The 21,660-nt window shown below is 34.6% G+C and overlaps 4 protein-coding genes and 1 pseudogene across 4 annotated transcripts; 3 read left to right on the top strand and 2 right to left on the bottom strand.

The window, feature by feature from the left end:
• Positions 1-396: 396 nt before the first annotated feature.
• LOC135690683 (uncharacterized protein KIAA1143 homolog pseudogene) lies at positions 397-1,414 on the bottom strand (annotated as a pseudogene).
• Positions 1,415-1,479: 65 nt separating this feature from the next.
• Positions 1,480-7,992, top strand: LOC148957530 (COX assembly mitochondrial protein 2 homolog). Its single transcript, XM_089115254.1, has 3 exons — positions 1,480-1,621; positions 6,350-6,421; positions 6,993-7,992. Exons 1-3 carry the CDS (start codon positions 1,544-1,546, stop codon positions 7,092-7,094), a joined length of 252 nt encoding a protein of 83 aa, XP_088971380.1. The 5' UTR covers positions 1,480-1,543; the 3' UTR covers positions 7,095-7,992.
• On the top strand, positions 1,646-3,834 carry LOC148957531 (uncharacterized). Its single transcript, XM_089115243.1, has one exon. The coding sequence runs from the start codon at positions 2,386-2,388 to the stop codon at positions 3,664-3,666; it is 1,281 nt and encodes a 426-aa protein (XP_088971369.1). The 5' UTR covers positions 1,646-2,385; the 3' UTR covers positions 3,667-3,834.
• Positions 7,993-8,117: 125 nt separating the features above from the next.
• On the bottom strand, positions 8,118-10,655 carry LOC135690685 (ubiquitin-like protein NEDD8). Its single transcript, XM_065208311.2, has 5 exons — positions 10,503-10,655; positions 10,248-10,277; positions 9,614-9,672; positions 8,890-8,913; positions 8,118-8,492 (listed from the first exon to the last, which is right to left on the bottom strand). The coding sequence occupies exons 1-5, from the start codon at positions 10,536-10,538 to the stop codon at positions 8,408-8,410; spliced, it is 234 nt and encodes a 77-aa protein (XP_065064383.1). The 5' UTR covers positions 10,539-10,655; the 3' UTR covers positions 8,118-8,407.
• A 3,615-nt stretch (positions 10,656-14,270) lies between these two features.
• On the top strand, positions 14,271-21,416 carry LOC148957529 (translocon-associated protein subunit alpha-like). Its single transcript, XM_089115229.1, has 9 exons — positions 14,271-14,433; positions 15,354-15,448; positions 17,996-18,046; positions 18,169-18,262; positions 18,571-18,830; positions 18,937-19,016; positions 19,389-19,467; positions 20,126-20,225; positions 20,543-21,416. Exons 1-9 carry the CDS (start codon positions 14,361-14,363, stop codon positions 20,611-20,613), a joined length of 903 nt encoding a protein of 300 aa, XP_088971355.1. The 5' UTR covers positions 14,271-14,360; the 3' UTR covers positions 20,614-21,416.
• Positions 21,417-21,660: the final 244 nt, after the last annotated feature.

Below are 21,660 nucleotides of genomic sequence, written 5' to 3'. Positions count from 1 at the left end.
CTAAGCATAAAAATAAATTTGATACATTAGTTCCATGGTGATACAGAGAAGCGTTTTAATGCTTTCAAGTAATCTCTATTATATTGGCTTACAACCAATAAACTGCTGTGTCCCATTTTTATTTTGGGACACACAACAACCAACAAGTCTCCCATTTTTATTTTGAAAGAAAATGTGTTTTAGGCTGAAATGTTTTTGGCTGAAATACCAAAATTGTCTGTTTCATGCAGAGCAAGCATATTCACTTTTATCACTGTATTCAATACCTACATTTTTCAACTGATAATTATCTTATTCACAATCAGCAAAAAGGGATAATTTGAAAATGCTTTGGACAGAACCTTTTCTTCAATAGTAAGGCAAATAAACAAAGTAATTACTGTGAGACTTTATAGTTTGTTAACCTCCTTGCCTGGGTGGAATTAATGTTACTTAAGATGGAGATTTTCATAATTTCTTTAGTGCATTGGCATAAAAGGAAGAAAAGAAGAGTGTTAGTGTAAAAATGTTTGTATTAAAAAAGGAAAAAAAGAACAGTGTTGGTGGTTGGCTCCGTGTTTGAGTATGATTCATAAAAAACAAATTTTGGCGAAGGTCTAATTTACAGTTTTTGTCACCCATTATATAATACAAACTTTTGACATTAGCATTAAGCTGTAAAACCTTTGGCGAAGCTATTTCACTGACCACAATTGGGTGTGAGGTTTACATGGACTCCACCCTGGACTCTCGGTTCACTGCACCTAATTCAAAATGTTTAAACCATTAAATACTCCGCATGTTTAAACATTCAGTGTAAAATTTGTGAAAAATTGAGTGTTTCAGAGCTCATTTAAATTGGAGTGCCGAAACAATTGGCTGACTTGTTATTTTGACCCAAGTTGGGATTTTTCTTCTTGGCTGAGTTGGATCATTTATGTCGTTTTTGATCCCTATATTAGCCACCATTAAACGTTATGCTATTCATCTTCCTCATCAAATGATAAAAGCTTCTTGTTGTCCAACTTTTTGCTCTGTTTCTTCTGTTTTTCTTTACTTGTTTTCGTTTTCTTATTCGATGACGCATTTACTTCATGCTTTTCTTCGTCTGATTTCTTTGTTGGCTTCTTGAACATAACTTTTCCAGCTGATTCTGTAGATTCTGTTTCATCTTGTTGATTTCCTTGAAGCCGCTTGAACTCTTCTTCTGTCAAGTCCCCTTCTCTTAAAACACAAATAACTGGTTTCTCGTCCTCCCTATCATCTCTTTCGTCATCACTATCATCAATTTTTCTTTCAAGTTTCTGCCTTTTCGTGTCAATGGTAGGGCCCTCCTTAAAATTTGCCCTCGCTTTAAAATCTTTCAAAAACTTTGGTGTCGACTGCTCGACATATTGCAGTTTATGCTTACCTCCTCCTGCCATTTTAGACGATTCCCCATTTCCTAAGTCCTCGTTTTGAAGTGTATCATCGCGTGGCCACTGGAAAGAGGTTGCTCATGTTTTGGTAAGAATGTTTTAAAACTTGTTGATCACTTAGTATATGTCTGTATTCAGAAGAAGTTATGCACCCATCTTTAGCTACACATTTGCATTCAGAATGTAAAGAATTCATCGATGTATTGAACAGCTGCCATGACGAGGTTTGTGATTGTTCTCAAATAGTATATTGTGTTGCTGTTGCCAAAAGGTTTTTGTACATATAATATACAATATTAGTCGTTAAAGACAGTAACAGTATGTAATATATCCCACATAATTCTTCAGTTTCGCCGCTATATTAATACCAAATATATACAATTTACGTCGACATGTTCATAGATACAACGTCTAATGCTTATCACTGTGCATTTTACTATGAGATGATATCGACCATTGTTATGTAAGATAAAACATTTTTCGAAAAACCAAAACAAATTCTTGTGAACTTGCCCCTCACCCTGAAATCTAATTTTCAGCCCCAACCCAATACTTTTCTTCCAGCTCTCTATTTACCCTGCTGGACTGGAAACTTTGCCCAGCAACCACCAAATTCAGATATTCCTATCCACTTCTTGATGGGTTGTATCACTTAATGGTTTCTAATCATATTTGTGTTCAAATTGCTATAAAAGTACCATAAACATGCATTTTTGACAAATACCCAAGGGCGTCGTGGTCAGGGAGGCAGGGGGCTGTGGCCCTCTCTGGTTTCAAAATTTGACGGATTTTCGGAAAAATCATTGTTGTGTCGGAAAGTTTTTAAAACTTGAGGTGTGGGTAAAACTGAAAAGTGAAACAAACTTCTTAGCGACATAGATTACCTGAACGAAAGTACTTTCCATATTATTGAGGTGCAATTCATTTTTGAGTAAGAATTTACCAATTTCTACTACAGAGTGATTTGTACCCTGGGTACCAAAGCCTCATGAATCTGGGGATACAGTATTGTAGACGTCTAATCCTTGCTCAAAAAATTTTCGAATTTGATGAAACACTTTTCGAATATCTTACACCTAACACGAAGGTTCGAACACCGGTATTCTATTTGTTACCAAAAATTCACAAGGAGGGCATCCCAGGGAGGCCTATACTGTCGGGTTGCGGCTCCCCTACGAAGAAACTCTCGTCATATCTTGATCACTATCTTAGACCGATAGTCGAGGAAAGTGCCTCATATATAAAAGACACCACTCATTTTTTACAACAAATATTCGAAATACACACTAGCATTCCACCAAACTCGTGGCTGGTTACGCTAGACGTCAAATCTCTATACACCAACATCCCCCAGGACGAGGGGATCGAGGCATGCCTCGAGGCCATCCGGAATTATTATGGGGACACCCCGCCAATGCGTACAAGTTACATCAAACAAATGATGGTATTCATACTTAAACACAACTATTTTACCTTTAATGGTAGATTTTATCAACAAATTCAAGGCACTGCAATGGGGAGCCCCTTCGCTCCCAACTATGCCAACATATTTATGACAACTATAGAACAACATATTTTACAAAATGCCCCAATGGGGCGTACTCCAATGTTTTGGAAAAGATTCATCGACGATATAATTTTCATTTGGCCACACACCCTTGAGGACCTACAAAATTTTATACAATACACCAACACCGTCCACAAAACAATAAAGTTTGAAGCAAATTATTCCAATTCAAATATACACTTCTTGGATACAACAATAAACTTACACAAAGAGGGGGGAATTACCACCTCACTCTACCAAAAACCAACAGACACTTGCAATCTCTTACACGGTGATTCCTTCCACCCATGGAGTTGTAAAACTGGAATCATTTACAGCCAGGCCTTACGTTACAGAAGAGTGATCACAAGTGACGAAGAGCTATATTCAAAATTACAAGAATTAAAAAACAACCTCATCATAAGGGGATATCAGATCAATGATATAAATGAACAGTTCAATAAGGTCATTAGACTATCGCAATCGCAGCTACTTGAATCTAAACAAATAAATGACGGCAGTTTCTCCACACCGAAAGGCTCTGTTTTACCCTTCATTATACCCTATGACAACCGCACCATTCACATCCGTGAAATTCTCAAAAAACACTGGAATATTATAACAAAGGATAAAGAATTACAAAACATATGGTCAAAAACCCCCATTCTCGCCTTACAAAGGCACAACAACCTTGGAGATTGGTTAACTCATACTAAATTTTGAGCATCATATGACATTGTAAGATACCTCGATACCACACCATCAACATTACTATTATGTCACACCAGACTCCAATGCTTTTTCTATTCGCGATTTATCTGCATAAACAAGATATCCCAATTTTATAACCATTTGTCTATATATGCAACATACTTCTACATTCAAAGGATGATACATGCCTCTATGGCTACAATATACAACATATTAACACACCTTTGCTGGCATCATCCCTGGACGCAGGGGTGAGGGGGCACCCAGGTGTAAAAGAGCATACTGATCATAAGCCCCGAAATGCTCTGCCTGGTGGATTAGCTGAGGAGCTAGCAAGGACTCATAATCACAAAATATATCATACAGATGTGTATATATATGTATAGATATATTGATATGTTTGTGTACATATATAACACTCTGTATGAAAGAGAATAAACAGTATAGAATGCCTATGCTGAAACACGCCCCTTTAATGCGGGTACAGTACTTCAATAGCATACTGGCTCCCAGGTTTCGTTCGGCACAAGACTGTGGGACAGCGCCCGGTACAGCAGGGCTGCGGTTGGTATTACACCATTTTTTCTTAGTTTTCTGACAAGCTGAGCTTGTTATTTGTATGGTTTCAAACAAAATTTTTCTGTGACTTTTTTCAAATTATATTTCTGAGACTAAAGAATTGAGACTCTGGCACCCAGGGTAAGTGATTTGCTGCTCAGATTTTGTCAGTTAAAATCCAAATCTTCAATGACCAAATTTGGTTATGGAAATTGGTCAATATTGGTCATAAATTATAACTTCATATGATATTGCAGACTGGAATAGTGAGTGCCATGTTAGAATTCTTCATACCAAAGGCTCTAATAAAGAATGGAAAGCAAGAACGAAAACTTTCTCTACCAAAAAACTTTGATCACAACAACAGAACAACTTTACACCTGGAAAACAAAACGTGCTATATGGTAAAACAAAAGAGGTGTTGGTGATAGCAATAACACAACAATCAAAAGGCCCTCCATTGTTTCTATGATGGGGGTAACTAAAACATCGCATCATCATAATTCCAACATGCCAATCTTGTGCCTATCACCAGATTTGAAAATTTTGTCCCAGACTTGAAAATTTGAAACATTTGACATTTGAAACGAGAGCAAGGAAGTCAATCAATACCATTGCTTTCGACCAGTAGGATTCATTTTAAAATAGGATTTTATTATTAAAGTTTGCTCATAAAATTGCAATTTCTGGCGAACTTGAAGCATTAAGATTATTAAAAAAAATTTTCCTTCTGGCGGCAACCATGATGCCGCCTCTGGTAATAACACTCTTGCCCTAATCTACGGATCTATAGGGCTGCAAGGTGCCAGGAACGTTCACAGTATGTATGAGGAAAATAGAGACAAGATAAAAAGTGCCTTTTAAATATATTTCCAGCGAAGGCAGAAGTTGAACCCCCCCCCCCCCCCCCCCACCTTACACTAACATGCAATGCTTTTCTTTTATTAAAAGAAATCAAAGAAATTTTGTCAGAAAATTTTTCTTTCTGGCCCTTTTTAGAGTTCATTTGCCACGACACCCCTGCAAATACCTGTTTGCACTGGAACAGATCCAGCACTGTTAAGCCCACCACATGGGGGTCTGCCAACTAAAATCCTTATCTTCCAAGGGAGAGCTGTATGCTGATGGCTCAAAGGTAGAAAGTTGTTGTGTATGATGGAATTCAGGCTTCGCTTTCACAATAGAGCTGCTGGATCTGTTTTAATATGGATCTGCTATCCATAATAGTGCTAGGCTGTGTTCACACTGCAGTCTTTTGAAAGCGCCTCTAGTCGCTATCAGATAATTTCTATAGAATCTTATTAAAGACACTAGTTAATTATGTTGAGAATGTTGTAAATTACATTGGCAATTAAAGACTAGTTAATGCAATTTTGCTTGTTAGTTAGCTGCTAGGTTAGTTACAAGCTGGCACAGTCAAGGAGTTTCTCACTGCAAACGATAAACAATCTACTTTTAGGGGCTAGTTGAGAAGATGGGATGCTAGATCCAGTGATTTCTCCCTCTTTGCACCTCATTTTATCATCTGTTTTCTGTTAATGGATGATTGTACAGCCCATTTTTCACGATTCTGTTAACAGATGATTGTACGCCTCATTTTTCCTAATTCTTGTGTTTCAAAGTTGGCAGTCTCCGACAAACATTAACACATTTTAAACAAACGAATTCTTATGAACAATGCTGTTGCACAAGTTTTAAATAGCGACCAGTATGAACAGCCAAAGTGGGAACAAGCAAGCATAAACTCACACACTTCAACAAGCGCCCAGTGTGAATTCAGCCTTAGAGTGCAAGTTTATCTGTGTAAGGATAGATTCCAGTTGATTCCAGTGTTAACAGCAGTACAGAGAAAAATGGGTAAGAAAGAGGTACAAGATTTAAGGAAGTAGTGGCTGGTTACAGTATCTATAATCATTCTAACCCATGCAAAAAAACATAATGATATTGATAGATGTTTAGAATCAGTTATTTTACCCTTTCAATGTATTCTGTTTTACTATGGAACAGCAGAAATCATTTTCAAATAGCAGAATCAGCTTTGAAATCCTCATTCTGATGGCCCAGTCCCAGGAATATAGCTTGTTCTGTTTTCTAATAGAAAAACAATGGCAATAGAAATTCCTTGTTGTCTTTTTAGCATCCATATGGCAAATTCTTTGGAAAATGCAATGATGCAAAACTGAAAATGATGAAATGCTTAGAAAAGGAGGTTGGTTTTCAAAAACATTTCAACTCTATGGTGGTGGAACCTTTTTCCAGTTGCTAAGAATGTGTGTTTACTTGGCACCATATTTTAAATATTCATAAAAGCCAGAGAATGTAGGTGGATGGGGCCTGAGTGGAAATTATTGTTTATTAAAAAGCAAACATCTTGCTTGTTTGCATCTAATTAATGCATCATATCATATTAACCCCGTGAGAAAAGACACTTTATGTTATGAAATATAACTGTGAATTTTATGTCTGTGTTAAGTGAGTTTGACTCTACTATGCCACAAGATTTTTTAGGAACATTTAAGTCCTTGCCAAAAAAATCGGGAAGATAGTATTTCTATAATTTTATAAAAGTAGTTCTAGAGAATTGAATTTATTTTACTTCATGTTGTAAAATTTGAAGTTTCTTCAAATATTGAATTATATAGGCTGTAACAAAATCAGATTAGACAGAAAAGGGACTTTTTAAAAAGGCAACTTACAAACTTACATGACTTTATCTATAGTATCATCACCAACATTTCTTGCAGCTTTCAATTTCATGTAATTAATTTTTTTGCTTGTAGGACTTGAAAAGGCGCCAACAGAACAGAATAAAAGCAAGAGAAAACGTAGAAAAAACCATCAGATTCAGAGAATCGTTGAAAGAATCAAATGAACGTGTGTAATGACTTTTTTCTCATTTATTTATGTTTCTTTTATCTTCTGATGATTTTTATGAGTGACGTACCTTGATAAAACTCCTTAGAAATATATCAGAATTCCTTTTAATATTGCAAAAGGAGGGGATTTTCTTATTGATGGGCAAATTTGCCAATTTAAAGTACTTTATACTAAAACCTTTAAGTTAAATTAAAGTTGTATTAAATATAACTTTTAACATAAACCTTTTTTAAACCCTTCAAATAGTGGCAGACACCTGAGGCTGAGGGGGGTCACCCTCCTCCACCCCAATATTTTGGAGGACATTGAGATTTTGTCCTAAAACAATGGGGAAAAGAGACATCATCTAAACAGAATAATAGGCTTGTCTCCAATATTTGACAAAGTGTCCGTCCCTCTTTTAAAACACCATGAAACCTTTTTGAATGTCGACAAATCAATTTTAATGTAATACATCAAAAACCCAAGGATTTAACAAAAGTGTGTCATTTCTTTGTAAAACCTTTTTAGATATTTATGTATGATATGTGTTTTTTATCAAAGTGTCACCTAGGAAAGCAGTTAATATGTACCTGAACTTTAAATTCTATACATTTCTAATGTTTTATGAAAGAATACCCTTAGTGTGGAGAAAGAGGCAGATTATTAGATGATTGCCCTCAATAGCAACCTGCTATGTTATTTGCAGGCTTTGTGTTTACAAACTGAAAGTAATTAGAAGCCAAAAAGGTAGAATAACAATCAGTCTTCTATCCTTTTTTCTTTATAGTTTTTATCCATTTGGTAAGATCAAAAAGGTCCATAGCAAGGTGAACAAAAAGCCTTGAAGATGCAAGCCGTTCTCTTCATTTATTCCTTATCATATTTCTTTTGAAACAATAGTGTTTTGTCACCTAGTTGAAATTCAAATTTCTTGCCATTCTAATAAACAATTTAGGAATCAAATTGTTATTTTTCAAGTGAAAATTTATTATAATTTATTAAAGTTCACCTTAATGAAGAGAAACCATGTGAAAATAAAGAGGAAGTATCTTTGTTAAATCAAAGTAACAGGAAGCAACTTAACAAGAAGCAACTTTTGATCAATAATTACAGGTTGACATAAACACATTACTTCATCTTGAAGCTATTTACATTGGACAAAAGTTTCTTGTAAATATAACAAAGCTGAAGCTACATGCTCTTCCTCACTGGAATTCACTTTAAGTTTTTACAAGGTATCATTGTTAGGCTTCTTCTCTGTTTCTCTATAACAAACATTTCCATTTGCTACCAATTTTACTGGCAACAATAGTTGAATATGAAGTTATTACTTTTCTCAGTATCCACCTCTAAGAGCTAATACTAAATGTAGAACAGATCCTCCAGTAACTTTATAGTCTTGAGCTGTCTTTTCATCGTTCCTAAAAGGTAAAAAACTTGAGGGTTATCTTCCAAAAAGCCTGTAAGTCAAACATACTCATCAATTTCAACCCTTTACTGAAGCTTTAAACTGTAAAAAATCCAAAATATTATTTGGCTATTCAAATTAATGCTTTTCTTGGAGAAATAGATAAACACCTATGCAAAACGTCATGTCAAAAAGAAAATATCTGAATTCTGAATAGTTTGTTCTATGATTCTTCAAATCTTTGGATGACAATATCAATTAAAAGTTGACAAGAACAATTTTAACAAATAAGGGAAAATTAATACTTTGATTTTATAAAAATAGAGGTTTTCAGAAATCAGACAGGTACAAATTGTATCTAATATCATTTTATATTTGTTTTAGAACAAGTTCTGCTTTCAAAAACTTACATTTGTTTTCCACTGAATATTAGTCTACAAAAAAACAAACATGCTGATTAACAAAAAAATATTGCTTTAGTCCACATGTTTTCAACAAACCATTCATCAAATCTTTTCTTATTTGCTTTTCAAATTGGTAATTGTTGACTTTGCTTTAGACATAGTTTTCAATTATATGTCATTGTACCAGAGCAAATATTTGATGGTGAAACAGGCTCAAAAAAAGATATCATTTCAGTGAATAAATTTAAGATAAAAAGCATATTATGAATTGTGGGCCTACATGAAAAATCTGCTTCAAGTTGTGCAATCAGCCCACACCAGCTAAAATCTTTACTGAGAGACCTGGCTTCCAAGATTACAGTCTTGTGCTAAACTTACTTGAAATGGTATTTTCCCTTTCAGTATTATTATTTTGAAATTGTCATTTAAAAGTAACCAAATATTTATTAAATGTATAAAATCCTCTTCTACTTCCAAAATATTTTCATGCTAGGCTTTGTGTGTGAAGGGGCTACAGGCATCTCTGAGAGTCACCTGTACTTCATTCATTAAAGGCTAGTATTGAATGGTCCGGTAGAATTATCTCATCATGTCTGCTGCTTTTTTTCCTATATACTTGCAAACAATATATGGTACTTAATGAGAAAAAACTGTTAAAGAATATTTGCAACAGGGATCTTTTAAAAAAACCCCAGCTGGAGACAAAAATAACAAAAAGTGTATTGCAGACCTTTGCTGTGCAGGTGGGATGCCTTCCTTTTCCTCAACCCTTTCTTTTATTCTTTCTACCTAAATTGATAAAAACTAAATCAATTAATAAATCAACAATGAAGAAAGGTACAAATATTTGGTTGCTTATACTTTTACAATAAGCTTCAATTCATATAAAAAACTAACTGGTTCTCATTAACAAAGAGTAAGAAGGTACCAACATTCTTCCAGGACCTCTTTTTGCTTCATCTCTTCATTCATGGCAGATCAGCAATTCTCCTTCAAATCACTCTTCTCTGAAAAGTTTGCAATCAATCTGCTTTGCTTCTGCATACTAACTTTTTCTACTTGCATTAAGATTCAAAAAATTATATACACATTGTGACAGTGTTATCTTGTTTTGGTCGTTTTAGACAACAGTCACCTATTTCAAGCAAGGTTTAAAACATTTTTTGATGCATGTGCTTATTTCATCCAGTCTTTTCCCATTGAATTTATGTTTTCTGTTTCTGTGCCCCACACCCTTGCATAGATTCTCAGGCGAAAGCTAAATCTAGGGTAAGAAATAGGTACAGCAAGAGAGGTCATTTCATCTCATTTTTTAATCATCATATCCGGGTAAAAAAATTTTAAAGCAAATGTAGAATACCCACCTTGTCATTTGGCTCTATGTCTATTTCTATCTGCAAAAGACGTAAAATGAAAAAAGCGGATTAACAAAGCACGTAGGTCTGTCATAAAACCCCTACGTTGCTCAGTCCTCTATTAATAAATACAATGATCTAACATAATAATGTAGCCAACGTTATTGTGTAGGCCACATCTCTTCTGTGTGCATGAACTTGACAATCGTATCATGGAATTCATTTTAGTTAAATCAGTTTTTCATTACGTGTTTGAAGACTTACCTCTTTACCAGTTAGTGTCTTGACTTTTATAAGCATGGTCTTTTTGGTACGGTAATATTTTGTAATGAATTGTTTTTGGTCTACGACTTTCTGTATCAGTTAGAGAACTGACAAAATTCTTACGTTTGATCCCTGTGTTCCCTGAAAGGCCGAGAAAATATGCGCCTTGTTCTGAAAGAACGACGGAACCTCGTTCCAGATCTTTTTTACCCATTGCTCTATGAGAACACGCCTTTGATTATAAAATTAAATTTGTTCTTCTTGTCGAGACTCCTATTTAAAAGTTGATTTTGTTTGCTAAATACCCCCAAAATTGGCATTAGGATAACTAGTCAAGGTTGATAACAAGTAAAGAACGGTAGCAATTTTGTATTAATGCACTGAAAGCATAGGCGCGTACCTATACATTTTCCACGAGGGGCCTACTATCTTACTTATTCATGAAATTTTGAATTCAAGTTGCGAAAATTATTTTCTCTTCTAAAGACTAGTGCTTTTATATTACCACGGTATATAGATAGGATGCAAAATCGACTTGGGCACCCAGGGAAAACAGCCAACCCACCACTTTTCGTCTTTTGTCGTTGATTTTCATTTGTGAAGCAAAACCTTAGAGGGACCCAAACATGAGCATAACGTTTGAAAAAGAACAATATATGTTGGGTCAAAGGGGCCTACCAGGGTTAGGGCAAACAACTGGTAGCATCATAGGAAATTTCGTAAATTGGCGTAGATAGGAAATTTCATAGGAGGGGTTTAAAACTGAGATTTTCCGACTAAAATCTAACAAACATTTTTAATTTTTAATGCATTTGAACACAGTTCAGTTCAGATCAGTTCAGTTCAGTTTTTTATATTTTAAAATTTTTCTACATACAATATCTTACTACACTACATTACAACTAATCACATACAATGTTCACACATAACATAAAATACATATTATAATGTGAGATGTTGTTTGCAGGGGAGTTTCTTAAAGCTCTCTCAGTAGAAGAGCTAATCGAGGAGAGAGCACCCCTTTTTGTAAGGTGATTTTAAATGTAATTGATCATTTACATGAGGGACAGAACAATAAATTTCGCTTCAGAATAAAATTTGATAGTTCACGTTGAAGAAAAAGGCTTCAAGCTTTTGTCAAAAACTGACAGACATTGATCTTCTTCTACTGGAAAATTTTCCCAAAAATTTAGCACCAAAGAAACGCACAAATTTGAATTCAGATTGCAAAATATCTTTCTTGTTAAAAAATTACCATATTGATCATAAGACACAGATTCAAAAAAGTTGTGACACAGATTCAAAACATAACACAACGAACATCAGAACCTAAATATAACAGGAGTTGAAAAAAGCAAACATTTAGTAAACTAAAGCTTTTCGTCTGACACTCTTCAGAGTTTAAAACGTCAGAACATAGATCGAAAACTCTACGCTAAGAAATATATATACCCAGTTGTGGATCGAAATAGGCCAATCAGAAACACGAGCACATGACTGTAAAGGTTGACCAATCATTGCCGCTTGCCTATTAGAATCAGTGCCGCTTGCCTATCAGTGCCGGTTGACCAATCAGCTCCCTACGTTTTGAAAGCCAAATAAAACAGGCCATAACAAATTGTTTCTTCGCGGTTAACCCACGTGTTGTTTACAGTACAAAAAAGGCCCTTCCGTTCATTCAAAAGGACTGCGTTCCTGCCACAAAAAAAGTTCTGTTGTGTATGAATTCACGTGCCAGTGTGATTCTGGCTACGTAGGACGCACCACCCAAAGATTAGAGGATAGGATAAAACAACACGTTCCATCTAATATTAGAAACAAAACACATCCCCAAAGAGAACAGCCACCTCGGTCTTGCAAATCTAAAATTACTAATAAAACCTGCGATTCTGCTATCGGGCAGCATTTGCTAGAAAACCCAGATTGTGCAAAAAACTATAATGGCGACATGTTTCGGATTATTGGTAAAGCCCGATCGTCGTTCCACCTAGCAAAAACCGCTACTGTGTAGACAAAAGGAGTTCGTTTTCACCTTAGGACTCCATTGGTAACATTCTAATCGGCAAGCGGCACTGATTGGTCAACCTTTACAGTCATGTGCTCGTGTTTCTGATTGGCCTATTTCGATCCACAACTGGGTATATATATTTCTTAGCGTAGAGTTTTCGATCTATGTTCTGACGTTTTAAACTCTGAAGAGTGTCAGACGAAAAGCTTTAGTTTACTAAATGTTTGCTTTTTTCAAAGCTATTTAGGAGATAAAGTCTAAATATTTACTCAAAGTCATGTGTCATAAATCATACTAAGTGAAGATTTATGGTTTTCTCTTTGTAAAAGGCATTTTTAAGTTGCCCATCTGATTCAGAACAACTGAAAAAATAGTTATAATAACCTTTAAAGACTGTTCTCTCAAAATGTAACACTTTGATAAAAATAGAAAATAATGTTATATTTCCAACAAGATCAGACATTTTCCAACAAAATATCTGTTTGGCTTTACAGGGAGGTTTTTGGCCACCCCCTCCCCCTGAGTCCCCTCTTTCTACGCCACTGGGTAGCATGTATCGCCTGATACGACCTCCTTGTAAGACTAAAATGTTGTGATACAATATTTGCAAATAAAAAACAAACACTTCAGTTAATTCACTTTGGTGATTTAAGCCACGTCCATTGTTCAAGACGCAGCTACTTATCCAAATTCTGGAGTTTTTGTTTTGTTTAGACAAGATAAGTACATTTTCATTCCATTTCATTTTTAATTCAAGTAGGCATTAAAGAGATACTAACACGAGAACAGGCTTGGTATTATCGCCATACAATTTAAAGACATTTTGCTTATTTTGCACTAAAGTTTGATGTAGCAGTTATTCCAATGCAATAACGCACATCATTTTTCATTCTCCACATGCTAAAGCTATGCATTGGTTTTTTATTTCTTCACATAGACGTTGGTTAGAGTTATCCAAGTTCTATGGCTATTCCAGATCTAGTATCGTTAGGCTAGAAAACGAAAAGGCCATGAGCCCTGTAGCACACATAATTAAAATTCATTTGGCTCAGAATTTGCTTCACTTTTACAAAAAATTGATGCCTTATTGTCTCAATTATTTTTCTTATATTATCTAGAAATAAAAGGGCTGTTTGGTGCTCTTTTCCATCATACCGGTAACCAAAGCTCTTATGAAACCTAAATAGAGCTAAATAGAATTTTCTAGAGTGGCTATTTCTAACCTTAATACATTAATTTTTTCAGCTAAATTTACAATAATTACAAGGAAATTATTCCAAAAATTTCACAAAAAATATACAAGTCAAATAAAAATCATCAAGAAAGACAACTTTAGGTTCATTCCCTATTACCTTTGCGAGGCAAAAACGCTATCTTCAAAAAACATAATACAGAAATGTACATTTTAGTATGTATGCATTTGTAGATGCTCGAGATGGAGGGAGAAAGACAATTACATAGGCCTAGGTCTCATTTGATTTTTTGCTACTCTAAAACTCTTCTTAAATCCATCGGTAATATGCTATCTGCATAAAAATGCAGAGATTCTGTTAGATTTTCAAAGGTGCTCCGGAAAAATAGGATATAGGGGCCAAAAATAATACAGAATTAATTATTTTAAATTTGTATCAAGTACCCCGTTTGCTGTGATACATCTTTTGACCTCTCAAGTAGTTCATATTGGAGGATGTGTAAATTCCACTAAATTTGTGTTAATGCGAAGAAGCCTCGCAGGGCTACCTCTCTGCCTCTTTTCGATTTTATGAACAACAAAGGTGTCTTTAGGCCATAAAGCAACGTAGCATATCCAGCTGAATCACTGGCATCTTCCTGGAACAGTAGCCAACAAGATGTTCAAATTATTTTCAAGTCTTTTTGTACTCTCCTTAGTTATTTTTCCAGCAGTAGTGCTTTTCAACAATGGTAAGTTCCTGCGTTATTTTTTCTCCCTTTCAGGTTTTTTTCTAGACAGGTAAACAAAGAACTCTTATGGGCCTAAGTCTTATTACACGTGTCACTATGAGATGCAGAAATATGATATGAGCCCTTTAATTCCCCGAGGGTCTACATTTGAATACTCTATCATGATTAACTCATCTTTATTAAATATTTTTTATCTAAGACTAAAGAAGAACTCGTTTTCGTCGACTTACGTGTCAGAATGTAACACAACTAACAACACTGATTTTTCACCTTTTCATTCACTCAATCTGTTTCTTATCAGTGTTCTCAACAATTTAGCAAAGCAAGGGAGTTCTTTATTTTAATATCTTTACCTTTATATATACTTTGTATCTTTTTCATAGACAAATAATATTTAAAAGTCGTCCTTGCCTTTGTTTAATTGTAACCTGTATGCTTATTTTTTTCAATGTTGAAACTTGTTTCTCGTTGATGTTTTGGTATGAATATAAGCAAACAGTATAGCAACATTACCATGAAAATTATTTAAGGAGGATTGTATTGTCTCACCTCTCACAATAGTATCCAAGTGCCTCCAGCCAAAAACTGTGTCCATTTCTGTTGATGTAAGACATTCCAATTATTCATAAGATATATGGTTGAAAAATTGCTCCTTTCTGATAAAATAGCCTTGCTGCTTTCCCGATTGGTATTTTTGCTTGTATATACTTGTAGGAAGATTTTGATCACCATTTTCAGTATTAGAATCATGTGAAAGCTGTATATTTTCTGAAAACCTTTACTTGACTGGCATGCCATTATACTGCAACTTCTATGAATTGTATTTGGAATAGCCAACTGAATCCATGGTTTCTCAAAGTATTTCACACATCTGTATCGCAAAAATAGGGATCAAAATTAAGAAATATGTTTTTATATAGGATGCGCATTAGCACAGGAAGATCAAACTGATGATGAGATAGAAACTGGTGACCCAGAGGCCACTGCAACAACTGATGAAGATACTGAGTCCAAGGTTTGGAGCAAATTATAAATTGTTAAGATAAACATGAGCACCGAGTAAGAAATGTTGGAAAGGGGGTTTCAAAGTCGATCACATGAACTTTGAAATGTCCATCTTGCATCATAGGCACATCTTGTTTTATTCTATCGGTTTTGGGATATTTTATCATTTGTTCATTTTTCCAATTACTGAATAAGATTTTCTGGATAATTGTAATCTTTGGTTGTGGTTGAATTGCCTCTATCAGGCCTTGCCCAGAAAGTGCACCTAAATATGAATACCATGGAGAGCAGTTTAATGAGTGCCTGAAAATGTTAAATGATATATATTTCACCAAGGCAAAATATTGTTTGAAAATATATAATGTTGATAAGGCATAAAATATCTTCTCAAATCACCAAAATATTTTGGTTAATAAGATTTATATATACACCAGTTTATACCACAAGTCTTTTGATGACTAGATTTTGTATCCAGTTCCTCATGAGACCATTCCTACATTAAATGTTTTTTTGAATAAAAAGAGTTATATACTTTCCCTTCATCGTAAATACAAACAAAAATTCGATTTTGAGATTTAGATAATTTAAAATTGCAATGATTTATACTTTAAATGCATTGTTTCCATTTGGATCATTCCATTTGACTCGTTTTCTTAGAACAGCAATTTTACACAGAATTGTGAAATAAAGCGCCTTGAGTTTCTTAGGAGCTTGTTTTATGGAGCTCCTTCATTTTGCTTAGTGCAAGGCCTGCTTTATTCTAAAATGGCACTGATAAAAACAGAAATACGATTGATAGCACCAAGTATGGTTGTATTTATGTATTGCAATGTGTTTCTGTTTTTTATGCCCTTTTGAAATGTTGTGGTATAACTGGTCCAAGTAGTTTCATATAATGTTTGTGTGTTAAAGTTCCACACACCATGCTTGGCCCAATATACCAATTTTTTTAGTCATCTATTTTACAACTCCTTTTTCCTGTTTTCCCATTTTCAGTCATTGACAAAATATAAATATATGTAATATTTGGTTATGATTATGATGAAAGTGATAATAGTTATATTTGCATAAAAAGTTGCAAGCATTTTTATGACATGTCACATCATACACTAATTGTTCATATGCTTCTTCCATAAACATTCAGACAAGGTTCTTGACTGGTAAATAGGCCATATCCATGTATGTAAGCCATTCCTGCAACACTACTCAACATCCATAAGGCTTTTAACATAGACCATCTGTCCTAGCCTTCATGCAGACTTGACAAATAAAGAAAAAATAATGTCTGCAATGGCACAAATTTTCTTGTATCCACTTATTTTGCGAGAATGTTGCTATATTCAAAACTATTTGTCCTAAAATCTAAAGAAATGTATTTTCGACGATTTCAAAGAACAAATCATAACTTTTCTTTTTCATCTTATGCCTTTGGGGATATTTTTGCATGCCACCATACCACACATGTGCCCTAGGACCAAGGGCCTCTAACAGTGCATTCATCAATGTTAGATATTGAATAAGGGACTAACCTTTACCTTTACATTTAGCCATTGAATAAATTTTATCATGCAAGACATGTTATCATTATTCTGTTGGCATCCTTGCAACCACTTTTGTGTACAAATAATCAGCATCCAATTTGAAGCCACTGTACCAAAGACAGTTTGTGAAGTATAGATAATTCCCTGAAGAAAATGTGAAAAACTTAAAACAAGAAAATAAACAGGTCTGCACGCAGGCCACATACAGTCCATGTGTTTTTAGTTATTCATGTGAATGATAGTGTGATAACCTTTCATCATAATGCATTGCATTTATTTTATTTTTTAGCATTGATATGTTTATTTTTTATCTTTTTACATCACTGTTTAACTCGATACATTCACTTGAATAACTTTTTGCATGCTGGACCTGTAATTTTTTTGTTATTGATGGGAAAGGGGAAATTTTTGTAAAGACTTTACATGGCTAGGGGAATAATGTTTAACTTTGCTTGGCATAATGTTAGGGCTAAAGGAATAATGTCTGAGATTTTTACTGCATCGAGAAGTACATTTTCACCCAAAAGCAAAAACCTTGCTCAATGGGCCATTTAGGCACTAGATTTGGAATTATCCTCAACTGAAAGAAGAGACAGAGCAAAACAAAACTAAATGTTACAGCAGGTGAATAATGAATCTTGATGAAATTGCAATTAATAAATCTTAACTGGGCATTAAAGAAAAAAGTCCAACCAAACAAGCATGAACAGTTATATGTTTGGTTTGTTTCTCCTATAAGATTGAATTGAGTGAACAAGTGAACAAGTTTGGAATTTTAGCGTAACTATGTGATGTCTGGACACAGGCATGATTGATTGTGCAATGTAAACAAAGATGCTTTTTTGAGAACTGTTTGTTAGTAGAAGAAATGAAAATAGTCAGTTTATAGTGACAACTGTTTACTTAAGGTTCACAACATAAAATTTTACTTATTTATTATAACAATGATGGAATGGTTCTGTCCTAATTCCTTTAGTTAAATTCAATAAAATTGATTAAATATCACCTTCCTTTAGGTTGAAACTGAAGATGATGGTACAGAAGCCCCTGCAGAAGAAACTGAAAAGGTCATTCCTCAATATATCTCTGTTTTCACCACATAATTTTTTAGATTATTACATTCCTACATATATTGGTTAACATTCAAATTTTATCTTGAAATAATGCAAATTTTACTTGTCTGTCATAGGCTGAAAGTGCAGAAGATGAAAGTGAAGTAACTGGCTTAAGATCTCATCCAGATGTTGAACTTTCTGTCTTATTCCCAAGTTTCCCTGACAAACGTAAGCTTTTTCCATCAATCTTTTCTTATGGACTAAGAATTATATAAAACATATTTTAGAGCTAATGTTGTTGCCTGTTTCTTCAGAATTGCCACATATTGCTACATACAGTTCTAAACTGGGCTTAGGAACAAAGGGCGTAAATTTGTTGCATTTAAGTAAAGTGTTCTTATATGTCATGATACACAGCAATAGCTTCTATTGTGATAATTGAAGCTGTCTTGTAACATCTTATTGTAAATTATGCAGTTGCCAATAGACTCATAACCACAGTTGTGTCAGCTGAATACTTCCATCTTGTTATGCAGAGCTCCCTGCTGGAAAACCCATCAATGCCCTTATTGGTTTTGCAAACAGAGGTCTTCGAGATTTTACATTTGAGACCATTGATGCCTCATTCAGATACCCACAAGATTACAGTTACTCTGTACAAAACTTCACTGGATATCGCTACAACCGACTGGTTGAGCAAAACCATGAGGCTGCTTTTGAGTACAACTTTCATCCCCATGAATCTTACGGAGGACGTCCATTTGGTCTAGTCATAATGGCAACATATAAAGATGATGTAAGTAATACAAACCCTCCACCTTATTTTATTTTGTCCAAATTCAAACTTTTTTTGATTTGATCTTCTGAGATCATTGGAGTTTCATTGCTGACCTTCTTTTTAGCTTGGCACTGAATACGGAGGAGCTGTCTTCAATGAAACTATAACTTTCCAAGAATTAGATGAAAGTTTCGATGGGGAAACGTGAGTGTACTTGTAAAAACTTTTTATTTATTGTAGAGAAATGTAATCTGGCCTGGAAAATATGGCGTAAAATTTAACTTTTTTATTCTAATGAGACAAAATACAATTTTGAAAATGAATTATGCAGTCTTTATACAAAACAACTATTGGAGGCAGTTGTAATGGACAGCATAGATTTAAACCATCAAAAACGTTTTCAAGAAAAAAGTTTGCCCCCACCTATGCATTTTTTCAAAAGTAAAGAGCTATAGAGAGAAGAAAATAGAAAATTTTATCTCAATTATCTGGCATGTTTTCTTGCAAGTTATAAGTTTGCTTTACAGAGGGTGCTGTTGTATTCAAATTTCAAATTCACTGTAATTTCCGTTCCAGGTTCTTCCTGTATGTGTTTTTGGCTGCTCTTGCTCTTCTAGTCATTTTTGGAGTTAATTATGCTTTTTCATCGGCAAAGGTATGACATTTTCGAAGATATTTTAAAGCTACTTTTGAATTTTCTGCTATTTGGTTCCGTCTGTTCCAGCAGGTACTCTTCATCAGAGTCCTAATTGACATGCCAACTGTGGCTTGATGCTGGAATCTGACCAGAAATTTGCAATGAAATTTTCAAATCCGCAAAAGCATTCTATCAAGACGTGTTCTTCATGGTCTTTAAAGTTATGCCATGCATCAGGCCACTTTTTAAAACAAAATATGAGAAATAAATACAATAATAGTTCTGTATGTCCAGCAACTACTGTGATCGGACCGGAGTTGCACCTTGGTCGCAGTCAATTAAAATGAAAAATCTAGCCTTAACAAGAATAGTAGATTGAAATTGTTTAATAAGGCAGGAACTTCGGACTAGCAAGGCAGCAAGGCTGGGAACTAAAAATAATGCAGAAGTGATGGGCATATGTCTAGATTAACTCTTTGGGCTTATTTAGCCCTATTAAAGATGGCACTCGAAGATCTCTCAAGATTTGCATTTGAAGAAGATAGCTGTTTGCAAATGTTTTTGCGAACGTTTTTGAACTCTTCTTCAGTATTGTTTTGTTGCAACTGTTGTGCATATAAATTCTATCAGATTTGAGGATCGTCAGATATTGATTTTGCGTTTCTGAACCTTCCAGGGAAAGAAGACACAATCCAAATCGTCCCCAGTTGAGGTTGGGACTCAGCATGGTGATGTGGACTATGACTGGCTGCCAAAAGAAACTACCACCGATTTCAGTAAGTCATCAGTGACAAAAAATGATTGAATATTCCTCTGTGGTACTGCTGGTCCAATGTGTTATTTTGATGTCTTTTCTGGTTTGGATTTGTACCTTCTGGGGTTTGGTGACTTTGAGCAGTGTTTTAAAACTGCAAAACAGGGAGAAAATCTTGAAGAATAATTGTCTTCATCAATAATAGACAGCAATATCTTAGGATATGGGTAGTTTTAATAAACATTCATTTCATATTGTGTGTGACTTAGCATTTCGCCAATAATTTGTTGATAAATTGTCCTTTTGACGAAGTTAATTTACCCCGTTTTCTTTTGCAAGGTAAATCCTCTCCAAGAAGATCACCAAGACAACGAAAGGTTAAGCGCAGCTCAGGATCTGGGGATGAATGATTACAACTTGATAGCTATTGAAATATGAACAATTTTTTTATTTTTTGTCAGAAAGAGATGACAACGAATGTCAGACGGGCAAGATGTAATTTCCAAAACCTTTTTTGATCTTTCCAATTAATGTCTTTTTAAAAATATTGTGGCTAAATTATTAAATTTGTTTAAGACAAGAGATAAAAAACTGTGCGAAATTGTAAGTGTTGAAGCAATATCAGGTAATTTGACTCGTCTTATCCAACACAAAAAACTCAACCTTGCTATTTGATCTACTTTTTCTTCCCTTGAGGTAGCACTTTCAGATTTTATGCTGTGGTAGCTTTATCAAGTATTTTTAAAAATATTGTTTTTGCCTTTTATAAAAAGTTGAGGAAGTGTCGTTGCGAAGCAAGATAAGTAACAGAATGTTTCGATCTTTGATCTTCGTTGCTTTCAGGGTAAAGTTCTCACTTAATGGCGAGAATATAACTTCTTACTGCTTTTATGAAGTTTTACAAGGCCCCTTTTTTGTTACGTAGAAGCTGGCCAGTACTTTTATAATTACTTGATAATGTTCTTAAGAAATATTAACTGTTATTTTGCTTCCAATACAGAAGCTTTTCGTGCACCCCTGTCCCCTTTATTTTGTTCTGAATACCCAGTTCATTTTCATATTTGTCTTGATTCTCGTTAAATAAACATTCATTTAATTACAAGACTATTTCCTGTAGGAAAATAATAACACAAATATTGTGGTAATTGAGTAATCGTAGATTGCCGCTTATTTTGATGGATTTACAAAGAGTATTGTTTCTTTCTGATAGAAATGTGTTTTTGTGTACAAATTCTGCTTATGTTGGATTTTCTCGATTTTGATTCTTAAGAATGCCCCTTCTGCATCACAAGGTACCACTTAATGGTAAGAGAAGCCCTATATGCCAACCACATCCCAAAAACGACACTTGTCTGCTCCAGAAGTTTTTGTCAGTTTCTTTCAACGCTGCCTCTAGCATTCCCTTCTCATACGATAATTCTACCCGTCAACCGGTTACTGCTGGGCAGAGTTCGAAT

The sequence above is a fragment of the Rhopilema esculentum genome, unplaced genomic scaffold (genome assembly GCF_057945365.1).
Source record: "Rhopilema esculentum isolate cy_ngs unplaced genomic scaffold, ASM5794536v1 HiC_scaffold_23, whole genome shotgun sequence".
NCBI classification, from domain to species: Eukaryota; Metazoa; Cnidaria; class Scyphozoa; order Rhizostomeae; family Rhizostomatidae; genus Rhopilema; species Rhopilema esculentum.
This window is presented reverse-complemented; position numbering and strand designations above follow the sequence as displayed.

What these genes read in the sequence shown, in the direction of transcription:
- LOC148957530 (XM_089115254.1), top strand. Translation starts at nt 1,544, where the DNA reads ATGCACCCATCTTTAGCTACACATTTGCATTCAGAATGTAAAGAATTC. An exon ending in TGAACAGCTGCCATGACGAG is followed by an intron (nt 1,622 to 6,349) that starts GTTTGTGATTGT and finishes TTGTCTTTTTAG; the next exon opens with CATCCATATGGCAAATTCTT. An exon ending in TGAAATGCTTAGAAAAGGAG is followed by an intron (nt 6,422 to 6,992) that starts GTTGGTTTTCAA and finishes TTTTGCTTGTAG; the next exon opens with GACTTGAAAAGGCGCCAACA.
- LOC148957531 (XM_089115243.1), top strand. Translation starts at nt 2,386, where the DNA reads ATGAATCTGGGGATACAGTATTGTAGACGTCTAATCCTTGCTCAAAAA.
- LOC135690685 (XM_065208311.2), bottom strand. Translation starts at nt 10,538, where the DNA reads ATGCTTATAAAAGTCAAGACACTAACTGGTAAAGAG. An exon ending in ATCCCACCTGCACAGCAAAG is followed by an intron (nt 8,914 to 9,613) that starts GTCTGCAATACA and finishes GTTTTTTTGTAG; the next exon opens with ACTAATATTCAGTGGAAAAC. An exon ending in ATATTCAGTGGAAAACAAAT is followed by an intron (nt 8,493 to 8,889) that starts GTAAGTTTTTGA and finishes TTTACCTTTTAG; the next exon opens with GAACGATGAAAAGACAGCTC.
- LOC148957529 (XM_089115229.1), top strand. Translation starts at nt 14,361, where the DNA reads ATGTTCAAATTATTTTCAAGTCTTTTTGTACTCTCCTTAGTTATTTTT. An exon ending in AGTAGTGCTTTTCAACAATG is followed by an intron (nt 14,434 to 15,353) that starts GTAAGTTCCTGC and finishes GTTTTTATATAG; the next exon opens with GATGCGCATTAGCACAGGAA. An exon ending in TGGCAACATATAAAGATGAT is followed by an intron (nt 18,831 to 18,936) that starts GTAAGTAATACA and finishes CCTTCTTTTTAG; the next exon opens with CTTGGCACTGAATACGGAGG.